The sequence below is a fragment of the Nyctereutes procyonoides genome, unplaced genomic scaffold (genome assembly GCF_905146905.1).
Source record: "Nyctereutes procyonoides isolate TBG_1078 unplaced genomic scaffold, NYPRO_anot_genome, whole genome shotgun sequence".
Classification (NCBI taxonomy): Eukaryota; Metazoa; Chordata; class Mammalia; order Carnivora; family Canidae; genus Nyctereutes; species Nyctereutes procyonoides.
The window spans coordinates 279,861-294,801 of record NW_026575082.1 but is presented as its reverse complement, the minus strand read 5'-3'; the positions used below and the strand labels follow the sequence as shown (position 1 = coordinate 294,801).

General features: G+C 52.1%; 1 protein-coding gene across 2 annotated transcripts; it reads right to left on the bottom strand.

Annotated features, from left to right (window-relative positions):
• Positions 1–479: 479 nt before the first annotated feature.
• Positions 480–13,517, bottom strand: LOC129514620 (thioredoxin-like protein 4A). Of its 2 annotated transcripts, none has more exons than XM_055333354.1 (4): positions 13,390–13,517; positions 12,839–13,049; positions 4,092–4,195; positions 480–887 (listed from the first exon to the last, which is right to left on the bottom strand). In XM_055333354.1, the coding sequence occupies exons 2-4, from the start codon at positions 12,989–12,991 to the stop codon at positions 716–718; spliced, it is 429 nt and encodes a 142-aa protein (XP_055189329.1). In that variant the 5' UTR covers positions 12,992–13,049; positions 13,390–13,517; the 3' UTR covers positions 480–715. The 2 variants fall into 2 exon arrangements, with proteins under 2 accessions (XP_055189329.1, XP_055189330.1); XM_055333355.1 differs by lacking the exon at positions 13,390–13,517 and adding an exon at positions 10,770–10,839 and having other exon boundaries at positions 12,839–12,975.
• Positions 13,518–14,941: the final 1,424 nt, after the last annotated feature.

Here is a 14,941-nt window from a genome sequence, read left to right as displayed (position 1 = left end):
GGGTCATCACAGATGTAATCAGTTAAGATAAGGTCATGCTCCTGTGGGGTGGTCTTCTCCAGTGACCAGTGTCCTTAGAAGAGGAAATTTGGACACAGACACACATGCAACGAGAAGGCCATGTGAAGGTTGTGAAGGGGCAAAGATTCAAGCCACAGGATGCCAAAGATCAGCAGAAATTAGCAGAATCTAGGAGAGGGGCAGGGAACAGATCCATCACAGCCCCAAGGAACCAGCCCTGACCTGACCACACCTAGACCCGAGGCTCTGGCCTTCAGATTGGCAAGGCAACTCATTTCCATTGTCATCCAGTCTGTGCCACTTTGTTCTGGCAGCCCTGGAGAACTCACATGGATTCCTACTGCCACATGGGTAAAACATGGTGAATTCTACTCCAGTGCTAAAGATGACGATTAGTCTCCAACTGCCCAAACCAGTCATCTGTACGGCAAGGTTCATAAGAAATAAGCAATTATGACTTTCCATCACTGTGTACTTTATTCGTGTCAGCTAGGTATTTACAAATATTTGCTAATATAAAAATACAACGGCCAGACAGGCAAAGAGTTGATGCCATGCAACCCTTACTACAAAGACCCTCCAAGTCCTTGAGCTTTGAATTCACTTCCAAACGCTTTCTCTAAGGCTTTAGTTTCAAATATTTCCACGTGAAAACAATTCTGCACCACTTCTGTGCACGGAGACTGGGCTGAGCTCAGTATCTGTATTTCGTGGAGTAGTCCTTTGGAGACACAACCAGGCCGCGGCCTTTCCGGGCGCCCCGGTACACAGTCTCGATGATGTCTATCATTTCCTGTTTGTCTTCCATGGCCCAGTTGATCTTGTTGTTGTTACCAGTACCCAGGTCAATCATGATGTGCTTGTTCCTGCAAAGAGGACATGGGGGGGGGGGGGGATCAGTGCTCACAAAAATCCTTCTAAAAACAGTTCCGTAAAAAAAATGCCATTTCCTACCATCTCAGGCTCTTGTTAAACATCAGTGAAGACAAGAACACAGTCAAGAGGATCCACCATGATTTAGAAGATGGAAATAATGTAAACACTATCTTAACACAGCCATGCTTGGTGCGAGCTCCTTCTGTATACTCTGCGACTCCCTCAGGACCCATGTCCTCTGGGGAGCTGAAAGGTCAGAGGGCACAGTTCTAGTCACTTGGACAGTAACAGCATTTTCTGGGGCAGAGGGGTGGGGGAGTGAGGATTTACTTCGGAAACACAACACATGAGATTTTCATGGCACTCTTGGGAGCTCTGGGCCAAGGCCCACTAAAGGCCCCAGTGGCCTCAGAATTTTTAAAAAGCCCTAATTGTGAAATTAGTATATTTTGCATTACTACGATCAGGGAAGTAGACGATATTTTACGAATTTGTTTTTTAAAAGGATACTTTAAAAAATGATCTTGTATGTGCACTTGACAAAGAGAGTAATCTTTTCTGTCCTTGGTGCACTGTTTTCCCCAGGTCTGCTGAACATTAATTTGTTTTCATTAATTTAACTTTTCACTTGAACAAGAATGAAGCGCTCTGTCCTGCAGTCTCTGCTTTGGATGCCTTTCAACCAGAGCGAGCATCCAAAAAGGCAAATTTGATGCTTCTCTACTGCGAACACTCACTTGCAGGGTAACACTGCGCACCCGCACTCGGGCCCAGGGATCTGGGGGCGGGGACCCGGCTCCTTCTTCCCACCAGTGTGCCAGCCATTCTGCATCCCTACGGGACACCAAACACCTGACTGTTCATGCCCACACTAGCCCCTAGGAATGCATGTGCTCTTTCTAAACTTACTTAGTACTTGTGTCTCTATAAATACCTATCCTCTGGCCCTTCTGTGTCCTTTTGCTAGTCTACTCAGCTGTGGCCAACCCATGAAGCTCAGGGATGGTAGGAACCCTGCTGTATCTGACTTGATGTCCTGGTGGAGACCACAAAACCTGGCAGGACTCAATATATGCATTTGGTGAAAAAAATCAATAGCAGTACTGATGTGCCTCATCTTAGAAATCTGGGTCACAGGAAGAGCAGAAGGAGGGTCCGTATTCTCTTCTGAGGCAGTGCTCTGGTTCGGCTGCCACAGGCAGCAGGAGGCTGGACCCAAGACAGCCTCATGAGTCGCACCTGATGGCCTGGGGAGAGTTTTGAGCAGCACGAGAAAAGGCCTAGGCTGCCGTGAAGAGCTGTCGGTAGAAACACGATCTGAAGAGTGCGGGCGCCGAGGGCAGCAAGGAACACGAGGCTGGGATAGAGTAAGGGCCTCGATACTTGGTGGCTGGACATCAGTGACCCTGTCCTGTGGTTCTGGAGAAGCAGAAGTCACAAGGATGCACTTGGATGGTCAGCGAAGGAACTATCAAGCCAAGTCCTGCAGGGGCTGCCTGGTTTCTCCCCACTGCGGACAGCAAAGCGAGGAACACGGTTGTAAGACCCACGAATGCCCCTCAGCAGATACTGGATCCAGGAATGACCTTCTGCAGAAGCCCCGGGAAGCTCTGTGGCCAGAATGCTCAGTCCCAATGAAGAATGGTGTGCCCCACCGGTCTTTGCAGATGCCCGGGGCAGGGACTTGGGCTGCAGGGACGGACAGTGCAGGCGACAAACCCCAGGGGCTACGGCTGAAGCAGGGTGGGAAGCTGCCCCATGGCACATGCCTTTCCTAGAAGAGGCTGGGAAGCCCCGGCTGAACTGTCCCAGGGCCCCTGAGAAATCAGAGCTGCTTCCTCTGCTGCCCTACTGGGTGCTGCCCTACTGGGTGCTGGGGAGCCGAGGCCACGCAGGATGGGTGTCCAGGGGCCCAAGAGGCCTCAGCCTTACTGATTTTGCTTAGGGGAAGGATGTGCATCTGTGGACCCGGAGCGCACACTATGGCAGACAAAACCCTACACTCAACCCTGAGAAGTTCCTGGTGATGTGATGAGATGCCAATGCTCAGCAACATTACAGACACATAGGGTCGGGCAGGCGACCCCGAAGGTTACAGATCCACTGACTTTAAAATAAGGGGATGATCCTGGATTATCTGGTTGAGATAATCGGCGGCATAGCAGAAGCAGAACAGGGAAGCGCAGAGACAGTGCAAGCCCCGAGATGGAAGGGGCTCAGGAGCAGGGGGCCCCAGCACGCAGCCAGCGAGGACACAGCGGCTTCACACCCACAGCCACAGGAAGTGGACACGGCCACAACCCCACGAGCAGTGGCTTCTTCCCCGATTGATGGCCGGCTAAGGGCCCAGCGCATGACTGGCCTCCTGAGACCCTGGGAGGGCTCCTACTACCTGTGCTGTTTTCAGCTGCTACAGTTGTGCTAACTTGTCACATGAGTACAGGCTGAGACACACCCTATACCGTCCTTACCAGTTGGGGAGCTCTACTTTCCCTTTACATCTAATGCTTAATGTCACTATTTGTCAACTTATGTAGTAACAATAAATAGAAACTGGGACGCCTGGGTGGCTCAGTGGTTGAGCGCCTGCCTTTAGCTCAGGGCATGATCCTGAAGTCCTGGGATCAAGTTCCGCATAGGGCTCCCCTCATGGAGCCTGCTTCTTCCTCTGCCTGTGTCTCTGCCTCTCTGTCTCCCATGAATAAATAAATAAAATCTAAAACAACAACAACAACAACAAAAACCCAGAAACTTTGACAAATAAAAACAATGTCAAATGGTGATTTCTTTCCGATTAAAATCTCCACAACTTTTTTGACTCATGATGTTGCTCAACTTTATTATGTAAGATAATGTACATATGTACATAATGTATCTTTACATCAAATGTAAAGATATCGTGATTACATCAAGCTTCAGACCAACAATATTTATTTATTTATTTATAGATTTATTTATTTATTTATTTATGATGGACAGAGAGAGAGAGAGAGAGAGAGAGAGAGAGAGAGAGAGAGGCAGAGACACAGGCAGAGGGAGAAGCAGGCTCCATGCCGGGAGCCCGACGCGGGACTCGATCCCGGGACTCCAGGATCGCGCCCTGGGCCAAAGGCAGGCGCTAAACCGCTGAGCCACCCAGGGATCCCCCCAGACCAACAATATTTAAGTGAAACGATGATTTTAAGAGAACATACCTGAAGAAAAACATGACAGTACACGGATCGTACAACTCATACATTTTGTTGAAGTCAGGCACTTCTGTAATATCCACAAGATAAATAACTGCAAAATTTTTAACCTAAAAGTAAGAGATTGAAAAAAACCCTATAAAATGTCAATTTTTTATTTTGTAAAAGCACATTTAAAAACAAACAAGACTCTGTGTATAAGAGGATAATTTTCAAATCAACTCCCCAGCCTTTTTTCCCAGTAGAGCATGTAACATGCAGGAAGACAACCCAGCTGGTTCATGGTCCTGACACTGGGCTGTCTATACCTGGTCTAACATTTCCAGGATAGCAGGTTATGGGAATCCTGCAGAAAATGTCCACAGCTACATTATTCATGTTGACCTGGTAATAATCTGTATGAACTTTTCCAAATACTTCACTGCACACAATCAATAACTGCCCTTAGAATTCAGCCCTACGATTCCCTCATTTAGGTTCAAGCACTTGCAGATACTAATACACTAGTACCCCCAATTAATACTGCACAGAACACGTCCTTTAACTTTTTTCACTAATTAATTGTTATAAATATACGTTTACTAAGTTCTTTCCCACTTTTCCTGGTGTATATATATGCTCACATATGTAAATGTTTATACTGTTTTAATAAAATGTGATCATACCACATACTTTATATCCTGCTTTAATTACAAACATGCTCTTGTATAAATTACATACTTTCCCCAAACTTTTTTTTTCTTGTGGGCACCAAAGCAAAGCTTATTGATCAATAGTACAAAGCTCTCAAAAAGGGAGGGGATCCGAGAGGGCTGCCCCCCAAACAGAATTTTTATGGCTATATAATGCTTCATCAAATGGTTATGTCATTATTTTGTCATTCTTCCATTATTTTCTGATTTTTCATGAAAATAATTCAGATTTTTCATTAATACCAATTATTCACCTGTGAACATTCTTACCCTTAAATTTGTGTACGTATTTCATTATTTCCAAAGATAAATTCCTATAACAGAACCTGTACCACAAGAAGGTGGCATTTAAGGGCCTCTATAAACTCCATTTTAAGGCCTTCCAGGAAGCTCACACCACCCATAGGTTACTGATCGAGCTGCGCCACCCACGGGAAGAGACATAGCGGAGCCCTAAGCCCAAAACTCAGAATGTGGCCCTACTGGGAAGAGGCTCCTTGCAGCCACCACCAGTGAGAAGACTGGCCATTCGGATGGTGTCCTTTAGAGAACCGGCCATGGATGACCTATGGGGAGCAGGAAAGACACGGACGACCCGAGCACGGAGGATGAGCCAAGGCATTGTCCCTACAGGATTTCAGAGGCAGCGTGGCCCTGTGGACACCTTGGTGTGGGGCCCCTGGCCCCCAGAACGTGAGATAATAGACTTCTGTTGTTTTCTCTGCCCAGTTGTGGGGCTTTGTTACTGCAGCCCCAAGAAACGTGTACAACAGTGATTCTAAAATTCTGAATATAATTTGCAGATGAAGTAACATGGTATCTGGGACCTGCTTTAAAGACTGCAGTATAACGACGTCAGGGCTCAGGTGACACAAGACTGACAAGTATCAGTCACTGCTGGACCTGCGTGGTGGGTTGAGGGGTGGGCTTACCCTCCTCTCTGCTTTCAGGAACATTAAAAAGTATTTAACATAGAAACCTAAGCCACCATCACCAAGGAAAGTTCACATTTGATGAGTGCTGTGTTTGCCCCCCAGCTCCCGTCAGAAGCCTCAGAACCTCACGCGTTGGCTCCTGTGTGGATGCTAATGCCCCCACGTGCCCCACTGTCCAGAAAGACTTTATATGGCTGATCCAATCTCTGTGAACACATTCCCAAAACCCTGGATTCCTGTGCCAACAGTGAGCACCTCCTTTATTTTCATGGTTAGCTAGTAAATTGTACTCTGGTTTTATTTAAAATAAGACAAACTGTACCACAGAGGTTAAGCCTGTGTGACAGTCACTGTTCAGATACACAGATGGTCCGGCAGCAGAAACAAACCATCATGTTAGGTTCACTTCCCCCAAATATGAACATGCTCCTACCTCACTGTAGACTGAGCGCTACTCTGTGCAAGGCCCTTCTCACCCATGACTTATAGTTCTTCCAAATTGGGACATTACTCCAGTTTTGTGCATAATGATATCAAGGCTCAGAAAGACAAAGCGCCTCTAAGCTGCAAGGGAAGCAAGTGTCAAAGCTGAGACTCACCGTGTCTGGCTCCGAAGGCCAAACTCTGGATGGACCCCCTACCTGAGCCTTGAACAAACTGGCATGCCCAAAGGGGACAGGAGGCCTGGGCGGGTGGGGAGTGTGCCAGCCAGGAGAGCCGTGTGTGCACGAGAGGACAAGGCAGGGGCAGAGGCAGTGCCCGGGAAGGGGGTTAGAGGTGGAACGTGAGCCTGGGGACCTTCTAGGCCACAGTTTAGGCGACGAAGCTGTTTACAAGTAAGGAGGGCTTGGAAACTTGAGGAAACGAAGGAGCACCTGTAGAGACGGTCTTACAAGGCATGCTAGTGTGCTGGTGTGGCTGTACTCTGGGCGCCACTGCCTACATCCAACAGGGGCTGAGCCGTAGCCACTGCAGAGCCAAGGGTAGGTTAGGGGTGGCCAAGGAGCTGCACTCACAAACCGAGACCGGGGACCTTCCAGGGAGGGAGGTGGTCAAGGCAGGTGAAATCCACGTGCATCCATGACTCTGGCTACTGGAAGGTCATCCACCAGTGACTGTGCCAGACAGCGCAGGGCTGAGGTGCGACCAGCACAGGCACTAAAGAGGGACTGGCCCCACTAGGAGGGGGCCATGAAGAGAGGACGTCACTGAGGGACGGTGCAGAGGCAGGGCCTCCCCTGGCCATCCCCAATTCCCTCTTTTCCTGGTGAAACAGGAGAAGGCAGCTGAGCAGCATACAGGCCCAAAGAGCCTCCGTGCAAAGTGTTATTTCACTCCACAGCCGCCCCCAGATAGCAGCACTCTCCTCTGCGGAGCGGTCCTGGCAAAGTGACCCTGCCAGTTCTCATCCTGCCTACAGTGGAATTTCACTAAGCAGAGACACTTTCTTTTATTGCTTTCTACGTATAAAACAAAGATACTATGGTTTAAAATAAAAGATTTTTAAAAAGATTTTATTTATTTATTCATTCACAAAAGAGACCGAGAGAGGCAGAGACACAGGCAGAGGGAGAAGCAGGGTCCCAGCAGGAAGCCCAATGCGGGACTCCATCCCAGGACTCCAGGATCATGCCCTGACGCACCACTGACTGAGGCACCCAGGAGCCCCTAAATGTTGGTTTTTTAGTGAAACTTTAAGAGCGGGATCTCTTTCCTTTAGCCTCCAATGATGAGTAAGAAAACTAGTTTATTCAGAGTAAAGTAAACCAGGGGCGCCTGGGTGGCGCAGTCAGGTGGAGTGTCCAACTCTTGGTTTCAGCGCAGGTTGTGATCTCAGGTCGTCCCAGGGTTGTGGGATCAAGTCTCTGCTGGGGTCTCCCTCTGCCCCCCTCCTGCTCCTCCCACCACTCACTGACATGCTCTCTCTTTCTCTCAAAAAAAAAAAAAAAAAAAGTACAATAAACCACCAAGTGACACCCACTACTTGTCTCCTTCTCATCCATATGAATCACATCATGGTTCTGCAGGCAAATTTGAGGCTGGGCACCGTGAGTTCGCTGTACCGGACTCACACACAGCACCGGTAAATATGTTTACTGAATGAATCTTAACAACAAACTTGTATTTCGAAAGGCAAGAAACATAATGTCACTAAAAATGTGTTTCTGGACAGTGTGAGCTTAGTGATGTCATCCTGAGTTTGGAGTTCAAGCAGACCAGCCTTCAGGCATGGTCTGGTGCCTTCCTGGGAGGCTCTCAAGCTCCTGCAGTTCAAGTCCTCGCAAAGAGAGGGGTGGCCATGAGGAGCGTGGCCAGGTGATGGCCGTCCCGCAGCTCTGGGGCCTTCCTCCAACTCTGGGCTGCCCGACAGTGTCCTTCCTCTGAACAGCCTCCGTATGCCAAAGCTTCTCCTAACATGGGCTCCATGGCTTCTCATCTCAAGCCCTTCCACAACAGTCTCATCTATTTCACCCGTGTCACACCTGGTAGGGAATCTGTGCTCCACTACAATCCTGTGTATTTTTTATAAAACTGAAATGAAACTAGGGGTCTACTCTATTTTCTCTATTTAAAAAAGATTCACTTTGAAAATAGAGAAACAGAATGGAAAAACCACTGCCATGTGTCCAGCCCCATATTTTTTTTTTTCAGCCCCATATTTTTAAGTAAACTCTAACCCCAATGCGTGATCTTGATCAAGGCCCCAAGATCAAGAGCGCCCGCTCCACTGACTGAGCCGGCCAGGTGCTCCAGCCCAGTTACAGAACTTAAAAATATATAACAATCAAATAAAATCAATAGGAGTGTCTTGTAGTGAAAAGTCCTTCCCTTTCCCCAGACCCACACACTCACGTGTGAGGAAGTCATGTTTGCCCTCCTTTCTCCAGCTGACATCATTAGCAAATGCCCACAGTATTTAGAGAATCATTTTTCTACATGATTTCTAAAATAATTTTTTAGCAGCCAAATAATACACTATCGGGTGAAGCAGACATTCCCAATTCAAATCCCAACTGTCCATTTCGCAGCCTGAACAAGTGACCTGGTGTACCTGCCTCAGGGATGTGAAGGCCACATGGGGGTTACCTGCTCATGATCTAGAGATTACGGTCGTCACGCTGCTGTCCTATCACCGACCCTTTCACTGCTTCCAGCTCTGCTGAGAAATCACAGCAAATGTCCCGTGGAGCAGAAGAGTACTCTTTAGGACTGGAGAGCTGGGCTACTGAGTTCTAAGGCCTTTCATGCGATGCCCAATTGCTTCCAGAAGTGTGTCAGTCTATACTTGTGTCAGTATTAACCCTCTTGGCGCCACTGCAGTAAATTCCTTCCCTCTGACGTATGAGAAACGGCAGCATGCTACTTCAACGTGTGCATCTCTGAAGCTTACTTAACCACTAGGATCTCTTTTTTTAGGTTCTTTGCCTCTCTACCCATGGGAGTCATCTTTTTTTTTTTTTTTAAGATTTTATTTATTTATTCATGAGAGACAGAGAGAGAGAGAGAGGCAGAGACACAGGCAGAGGGAGAAGCAGGCTCCATGCAGGGAGCCCAACGTGGGACTCAATCCCGGGTCTCCAAGATCATGCCCTGGGCCGAAGGTGGCGCTAAACCACTGAGCCACCCGGGCTGCCCGCCTACACATTTTATAAGCACACCTCCTTTTCCTTCAACAAGTCACTGACCAAGCTGTGCAGCCGTCCTTCATCATATGCCACTAAATCTGTTTCCAAGTCGACAGGACTCACACAAATCACTAAGGCAAGAAGGGCAGCACAAGGCCACCGGTCCAACCTTTCCCACAGAGCTCCTCCAGCTAAGAACCCACCCAGGAAGCTGGGGAGCATGTTCTGGATTGTCAATTGGCACAATGTGCTTTAGTTCTGAAGAGTCCATTTTTAGGTAATTCACGTCGAAGCCTCAAAAATACTGCGCGATGACTTTATTTTCCCAAGCTGTCTGCCTGATTAGCAACTCCTGTTATGTGAATGACGAGGTCACTGATAACAGTGGCTAATGACTCCTGCCTGTGTTACCTGCCACGTGACAGGAAGTGGTCCAGAAGCCTGTTATGCTAATTCTATCCTCATGACTATCAATGGGTTAGGCACTACTACCCCTTTCTTGCAGACAGTAAAGTGAGGCGCAGAGACAAGTTACGTAGGATCACACGGGGAGCTCGTAGCAGACACCAGCACTCTATGCTGCCCCTCATAGCCTGCTGCTAGCTCCAAGGTCACTGCACCCAGAAACACAAAGCCATAGCAAACAGGGATTCCTGGGCGGCGCAGCGGTTTGGCGCCTGCCTTTGGCCCAGGGCGCGATCCTGGAGACCGGGGATCGAATCCCACATCGGGCTCCCGGTGCATGGAGCCTGCTTCTCCCTCTGCCTGTGTCTCTGCCTCTCTCTCTTTCTCTCTCTGTGACTATCATAAAAAAAAAAAATTAAAAAAAAAAAAAGCCATAGCAAACATAGGCAAGTTCCTGGCGCTTATGAGATACCTCATTTGACTGCACGTCACCTCCAGGAAGATTCAATTTACTTTATGCAACACTTAAGAATGACCCCTTAAAATCATTTCCGAAAAGTTCCATGTCTATTTGTCTCATATACAATTTTCTTGAATGTATGATCCTGAATCAATGATGTCACCGAGGTTTTGCATATCTTAAACTCTATTTGCATGGGGTTTTTTTAACATGCAAAAATTAAATGTCCCATTTATTCTTCCCCATCGTGGGGTTTAAGTTAACAGCGAGCTGTGACAAACTGTTCCTGCAAAATGGTAAGACAGCTCAGAGGTACACAGCCTCTCCCTGAGAATGTGCATAAAATCAGGTTTTAAACAGGAAACTTTGTTATTACCACTCTACCAAGCTCCAGACATCTGTAAAATCATTAAGCTTACCTCCCATGTTTTCAGGGCAGCTCAAAACTAATACAGCATGAGGTGGTGGCCGAGAGGTTGGCACCATCAAAGCATTAAGTCAACACACCACATTCCAGGAGAAACAATCTAATCAAGTCCAGCCTAAACGGTGGAACTTTTACTCACTTTAAAACAGCTGGGGTATCCAAACAGGGCTCGAGACAAGATGAGGAAGATCCCCCACTATCTGCCATTTCTGCAGAGGGAGATTTTTAGATAGTTAAGTTGTTCTTTATACTAAAACTTTAAATTTCAAAAATTCCTGTTGAGCTCAAGAAGGACTTCCAGAATTATAAACTCATGTTTTGCCTTTACACTAAGAAGAAAATAAAACAATTATCTTGTGATGAGTTTCAAGTTTGCATTTCTAATAACTGTACTATATAATATTAAAAGTTTATTAAAACAGAAATCCAAATTTTTGGACAAAAGAAAAAGTACCTTAAAGATAAAACAAAGACAAATACTCAAAGTGAGCCCAACTAAACTGTTCTTATCAGTAGATTCGATCCCAGAGTGCGTTCCTCAGTGATCCCGCAGTCCAGCCTACAGCTGACACAGAGGGATGGGAAAAGAACAAACAACTTGCTGAAAGTCCCTAAGAGCTCAGGTTAACACAAAATCTGTCTCCTAAAGAAGAGCGTCTTGCTGGGTTTTGCCCAGGTATGAAGAGCCAAATGAGCCTCCCGTCTCTAACCATCCTGACCCTGCACCGAGGGCAGCAGAAGCTGGTCACCACCTGGTGTTAATGCCCCCACATGCCCTGCACAATTCAGAACACACACCCTATGTTATTTCAATGTCAACAGAGCAGCAATGGTGTTTCTCAGGAAAGTGCTTGGAGGTGGTTCTTCACTGACCACAGCAGTGTCTGCTCTTGACGTGACAAACTGGCACCGCTCCACTGATGACTTGTGGCCCCAACCAGGAGGATCCCCTGTGTCAGGATGCCACAGCTCTCCCGAGCTCCCCAGGCACCTCCTCAGGCTCCCAAGAAGAGGAAGGGAATGGCCAGTCTCCCAGCACCCTTGCTCTGATCCCAAACTCTGCCAAGTGGCTTTTGGAAGCCACTTCAGAATTCCCAGGGCAGCTTTTGGGCAGAGCTGCGTGTGGACCTCACCCCAGACCTGCAGAAGGAGAACCTCGGAGATGCACCTGAGCAAGTCTTCCAAGCGATCCTCACGTGACTGACCGGAAAGACGGCCTCCACAGTTCCACGGTTCCCAGTGCTACCACCCGGCCCCACTTTGCTTCTCCCACCACACAGGAGATCAGAAAAAGTAGCAGTGTAAGGTCAGATAGTTGTTAGTGAACTAACCTCAATGTGGGGTCCTGCTCTGACCCCCGAGACTTCACCTTTCCCAAACACATCTGTCCCTACACCTGTTGCCATCTACTGAGCTATCTTAAGCCTTTCTTCCTCTGAAAGAAATCATGGCTTTAATGTTTCCATTACTTTTCCTCTCCCATAAAATGACCTCTCCTTATTTACGGAATATCAGTAAGTAATCTATGAACACCCTCATGGGTTTGCGCGTGTCCTTTGCTACAATTACACACCCAAATGAAAGTTCTCCTGAAATGAGCCCACGGAGCCCACAGGAGAGCACCAGGTGCTGCTGGTTCTGGAACTGCCAACAAAGTCTCCAACAAGCCAGGGTGCCAGCATGGTGACCCAGACTGGGTCCGGCCAGGCAAGTCTCCCAGGGCACGTCTGAGCTAGGAGTGCAGTTAGGGCACAAAGACCCGGACGGAGAACAGGCCTTCCTTCTCGGGACAGGCACGACGGCCTCCCACACACAGGGAGCAAAGCACCAAAAACCGGCAATCCTGTGCAGCTACCCGGCTAAAATGGCGATCTGCGAAGTCCCTAGGTGTGCTGTTCCCAGCATGGAGGGAACCATGGAGGTGGCACCATGAACCCTTCAAAACCCGGAGACTAGGCACACTGCTCCCAGAAAGGCCCGTAGCCTCGAGGCACAGGGTCAGGCCCCCGGACCCTGCTGCAGCTACCCCCTGAGGCCTGGAGCCTCCACGCATGGGGTCAGGCCCTTGGACCCTGCTGCGCCTCTGCAGCCTGGAGGAAGAGGAGGACCTGCACGCGGTCACCTCGCTGCAACCCTGCAGCCACCTAGCAAACGGGGCAAACTAAAGACCACGCTTTCTGGGCTGACGCCGGGCAGGGGCTGTGTTACCTTCTCCGCGATGCTGTACAGCACCTCGTCCATCTTCATACACGTGGGGTCCCAGTCGTGTCCGAAGCGGATGACTACCACGCGGTCCTCCTCCGAAAGGATGGCCTGATCCACCTGCCAGCCGTTGTGCAGGTGTGGGAGCATGTACGACATCTCGGGGCGGCTCCGGGTACACCTGCGACAGCTGTGCGCGCCGGCTACCTCTGGCCGACTGCGGGGCGAGGCTGCACGTCACACCCGCCCGCGCCCCCCCGACCCCACAATCCCAGTAAGCCCTACCCCTGGCAGAGGGACGGGGCCGAGGGGACGCCCTGCAGACCCAGTCCCCGGTGCCGAGACCCGGCGGTCGCCCCCATCCGTGCCCCTGGCTCCCACTGCGGGGAGGGCCTGGGACCACTGCCGACCTTGCCCCCGCCCCCGCCCCCGCCCCCGGACGCCCAGGCCACTGTCAAGCTCTACCCCTGGAAGGAGAGCGGGGCTACGAGGACGCCCCGCAGACGCCAGCCCTCCCTCCCGCCCTCGCCCCTGCTCCCCGCTGCGTCCGCCCGCACCTCAGCCGACCGGAGCCTCCCGCGCGGCAGCCCTTCCCGGCGGCGACGCGAGCCGGCCGGTGCGTGCGCGCCCACGTGGGCGTGCGCGTGTCCGCCGACGTGCGCGTGTCTGTCCGCCGACGTGCGCGTGTCTGTCCGCCGACGTGCGCGTGTCTGTCCGCCGACGTGCGCGTGTCCGCCGACGTGCGCGTGTCCGCCGACGTGCGCGTGTCTGTCCGCCGACGTGCGCGTGTCTGTCCGCCGACGTGCGCGTGTCTGTCCGCCGACGTGCGCGTGTCCGCCGACGAGGGGCCGCGCGCCCGGCGCCGGGAGGGCGGGACACCGAGCCGGGGCTCCCGCGTGCGCCCAGGCGGAGCGGCTGGTGGCCCCCGGACCCCGCGGGGTCGGTTTCCTGAGGTGTCGCCGCGGTCACGGGGGGCCCGGCTTTGCCGCCTGATTCTCAGCCCCAGTCAGGCCCCTCGGAGCGACCCAGCTTCACCGCGGCGCCACCGTGACCTGGGGGTGTAAAGAGGGCAGCTGGCCGAGCGGAGCTACGATGTGGGGTTCGGGTCCCGACAGAGAGCACCCCTGGGACCTGGGGGAGGGGGCGGGACGGAGAGCACCCCTGGGACCTGGGGGAGGGGGCGGGACGGAGAGCACCCCTGGGACCTGGGGGAGGGGGCGGGACGGAGAAGACCCCTGGGACCTGGGGGAGGGGGCGGGACGGAGAAGACCCCTGGGACCTGGGGGAGGGGGCGGGACGGAGAGCACCCCTGGGACCTGGGGGAGGGGGCGGGACGGAGAAGACCCCTGGGACCTGGGGGAGGGGGCGGGACGGAGAAGACCCCTGGGACCTGGGGGAGGGGGCGGGACGGAGAAGACCCCTGGGACCTGGGGGAGGGGGCGGGACGGAGAAGACCCCTGGGACCTGGGGGAGGGGGCGGGACGGAGAGCACCCCTGGGACCTGGGGGAGGGGGCGGGACGGAGAGCACCCCTGGGACCTGGGGGAGGGGGCGGGACGGAGAAGACCCCTGGGACCTGGGGGAGGGGGGCGGGACGGAGAGCACCCCTGGGACCTGGGGGAGGGGGCGGGACGGAGAAGACCCGTGGGACCTGGGGGAGGGGGCGGGACGGAGAAGACCCCTGGGACCTGGGGGAGGGGGCGGGACGGAGAGCACCCCTGGGACCTGGGGGAGGGGGCGGGACGGAGAGCACCCCTGGGACCTGGGGGAGGGGGCGGGACAGAGAAGACCCCTGGGACCTGGGGGAGGGGGCGGGACGGAGAAGACCCCTGGGACCTGGGGGAGGGGGCGGGACGGAGAGCACCCCTGGGACCTGGGGGAGGGGGCGGGACGGAGAGCACCCCTGGGACCTGGGGGAGGGGGCGGGACGGAGAGCACCCCTGGGACCTGGGGGAGGGGGCGGGACGGAGAGCACCCCTGGGACCTGGGGGAGGGGGGCGGGACGGAGAGCACCCCTGGGACCTGGGGGAGGGGGCGGGACGGAGAAGACCCGTGGGACCTGGGGGAGGGGGCGGGACGGAGAAGACCCCTGGGACCTGGGGGAGGGGGC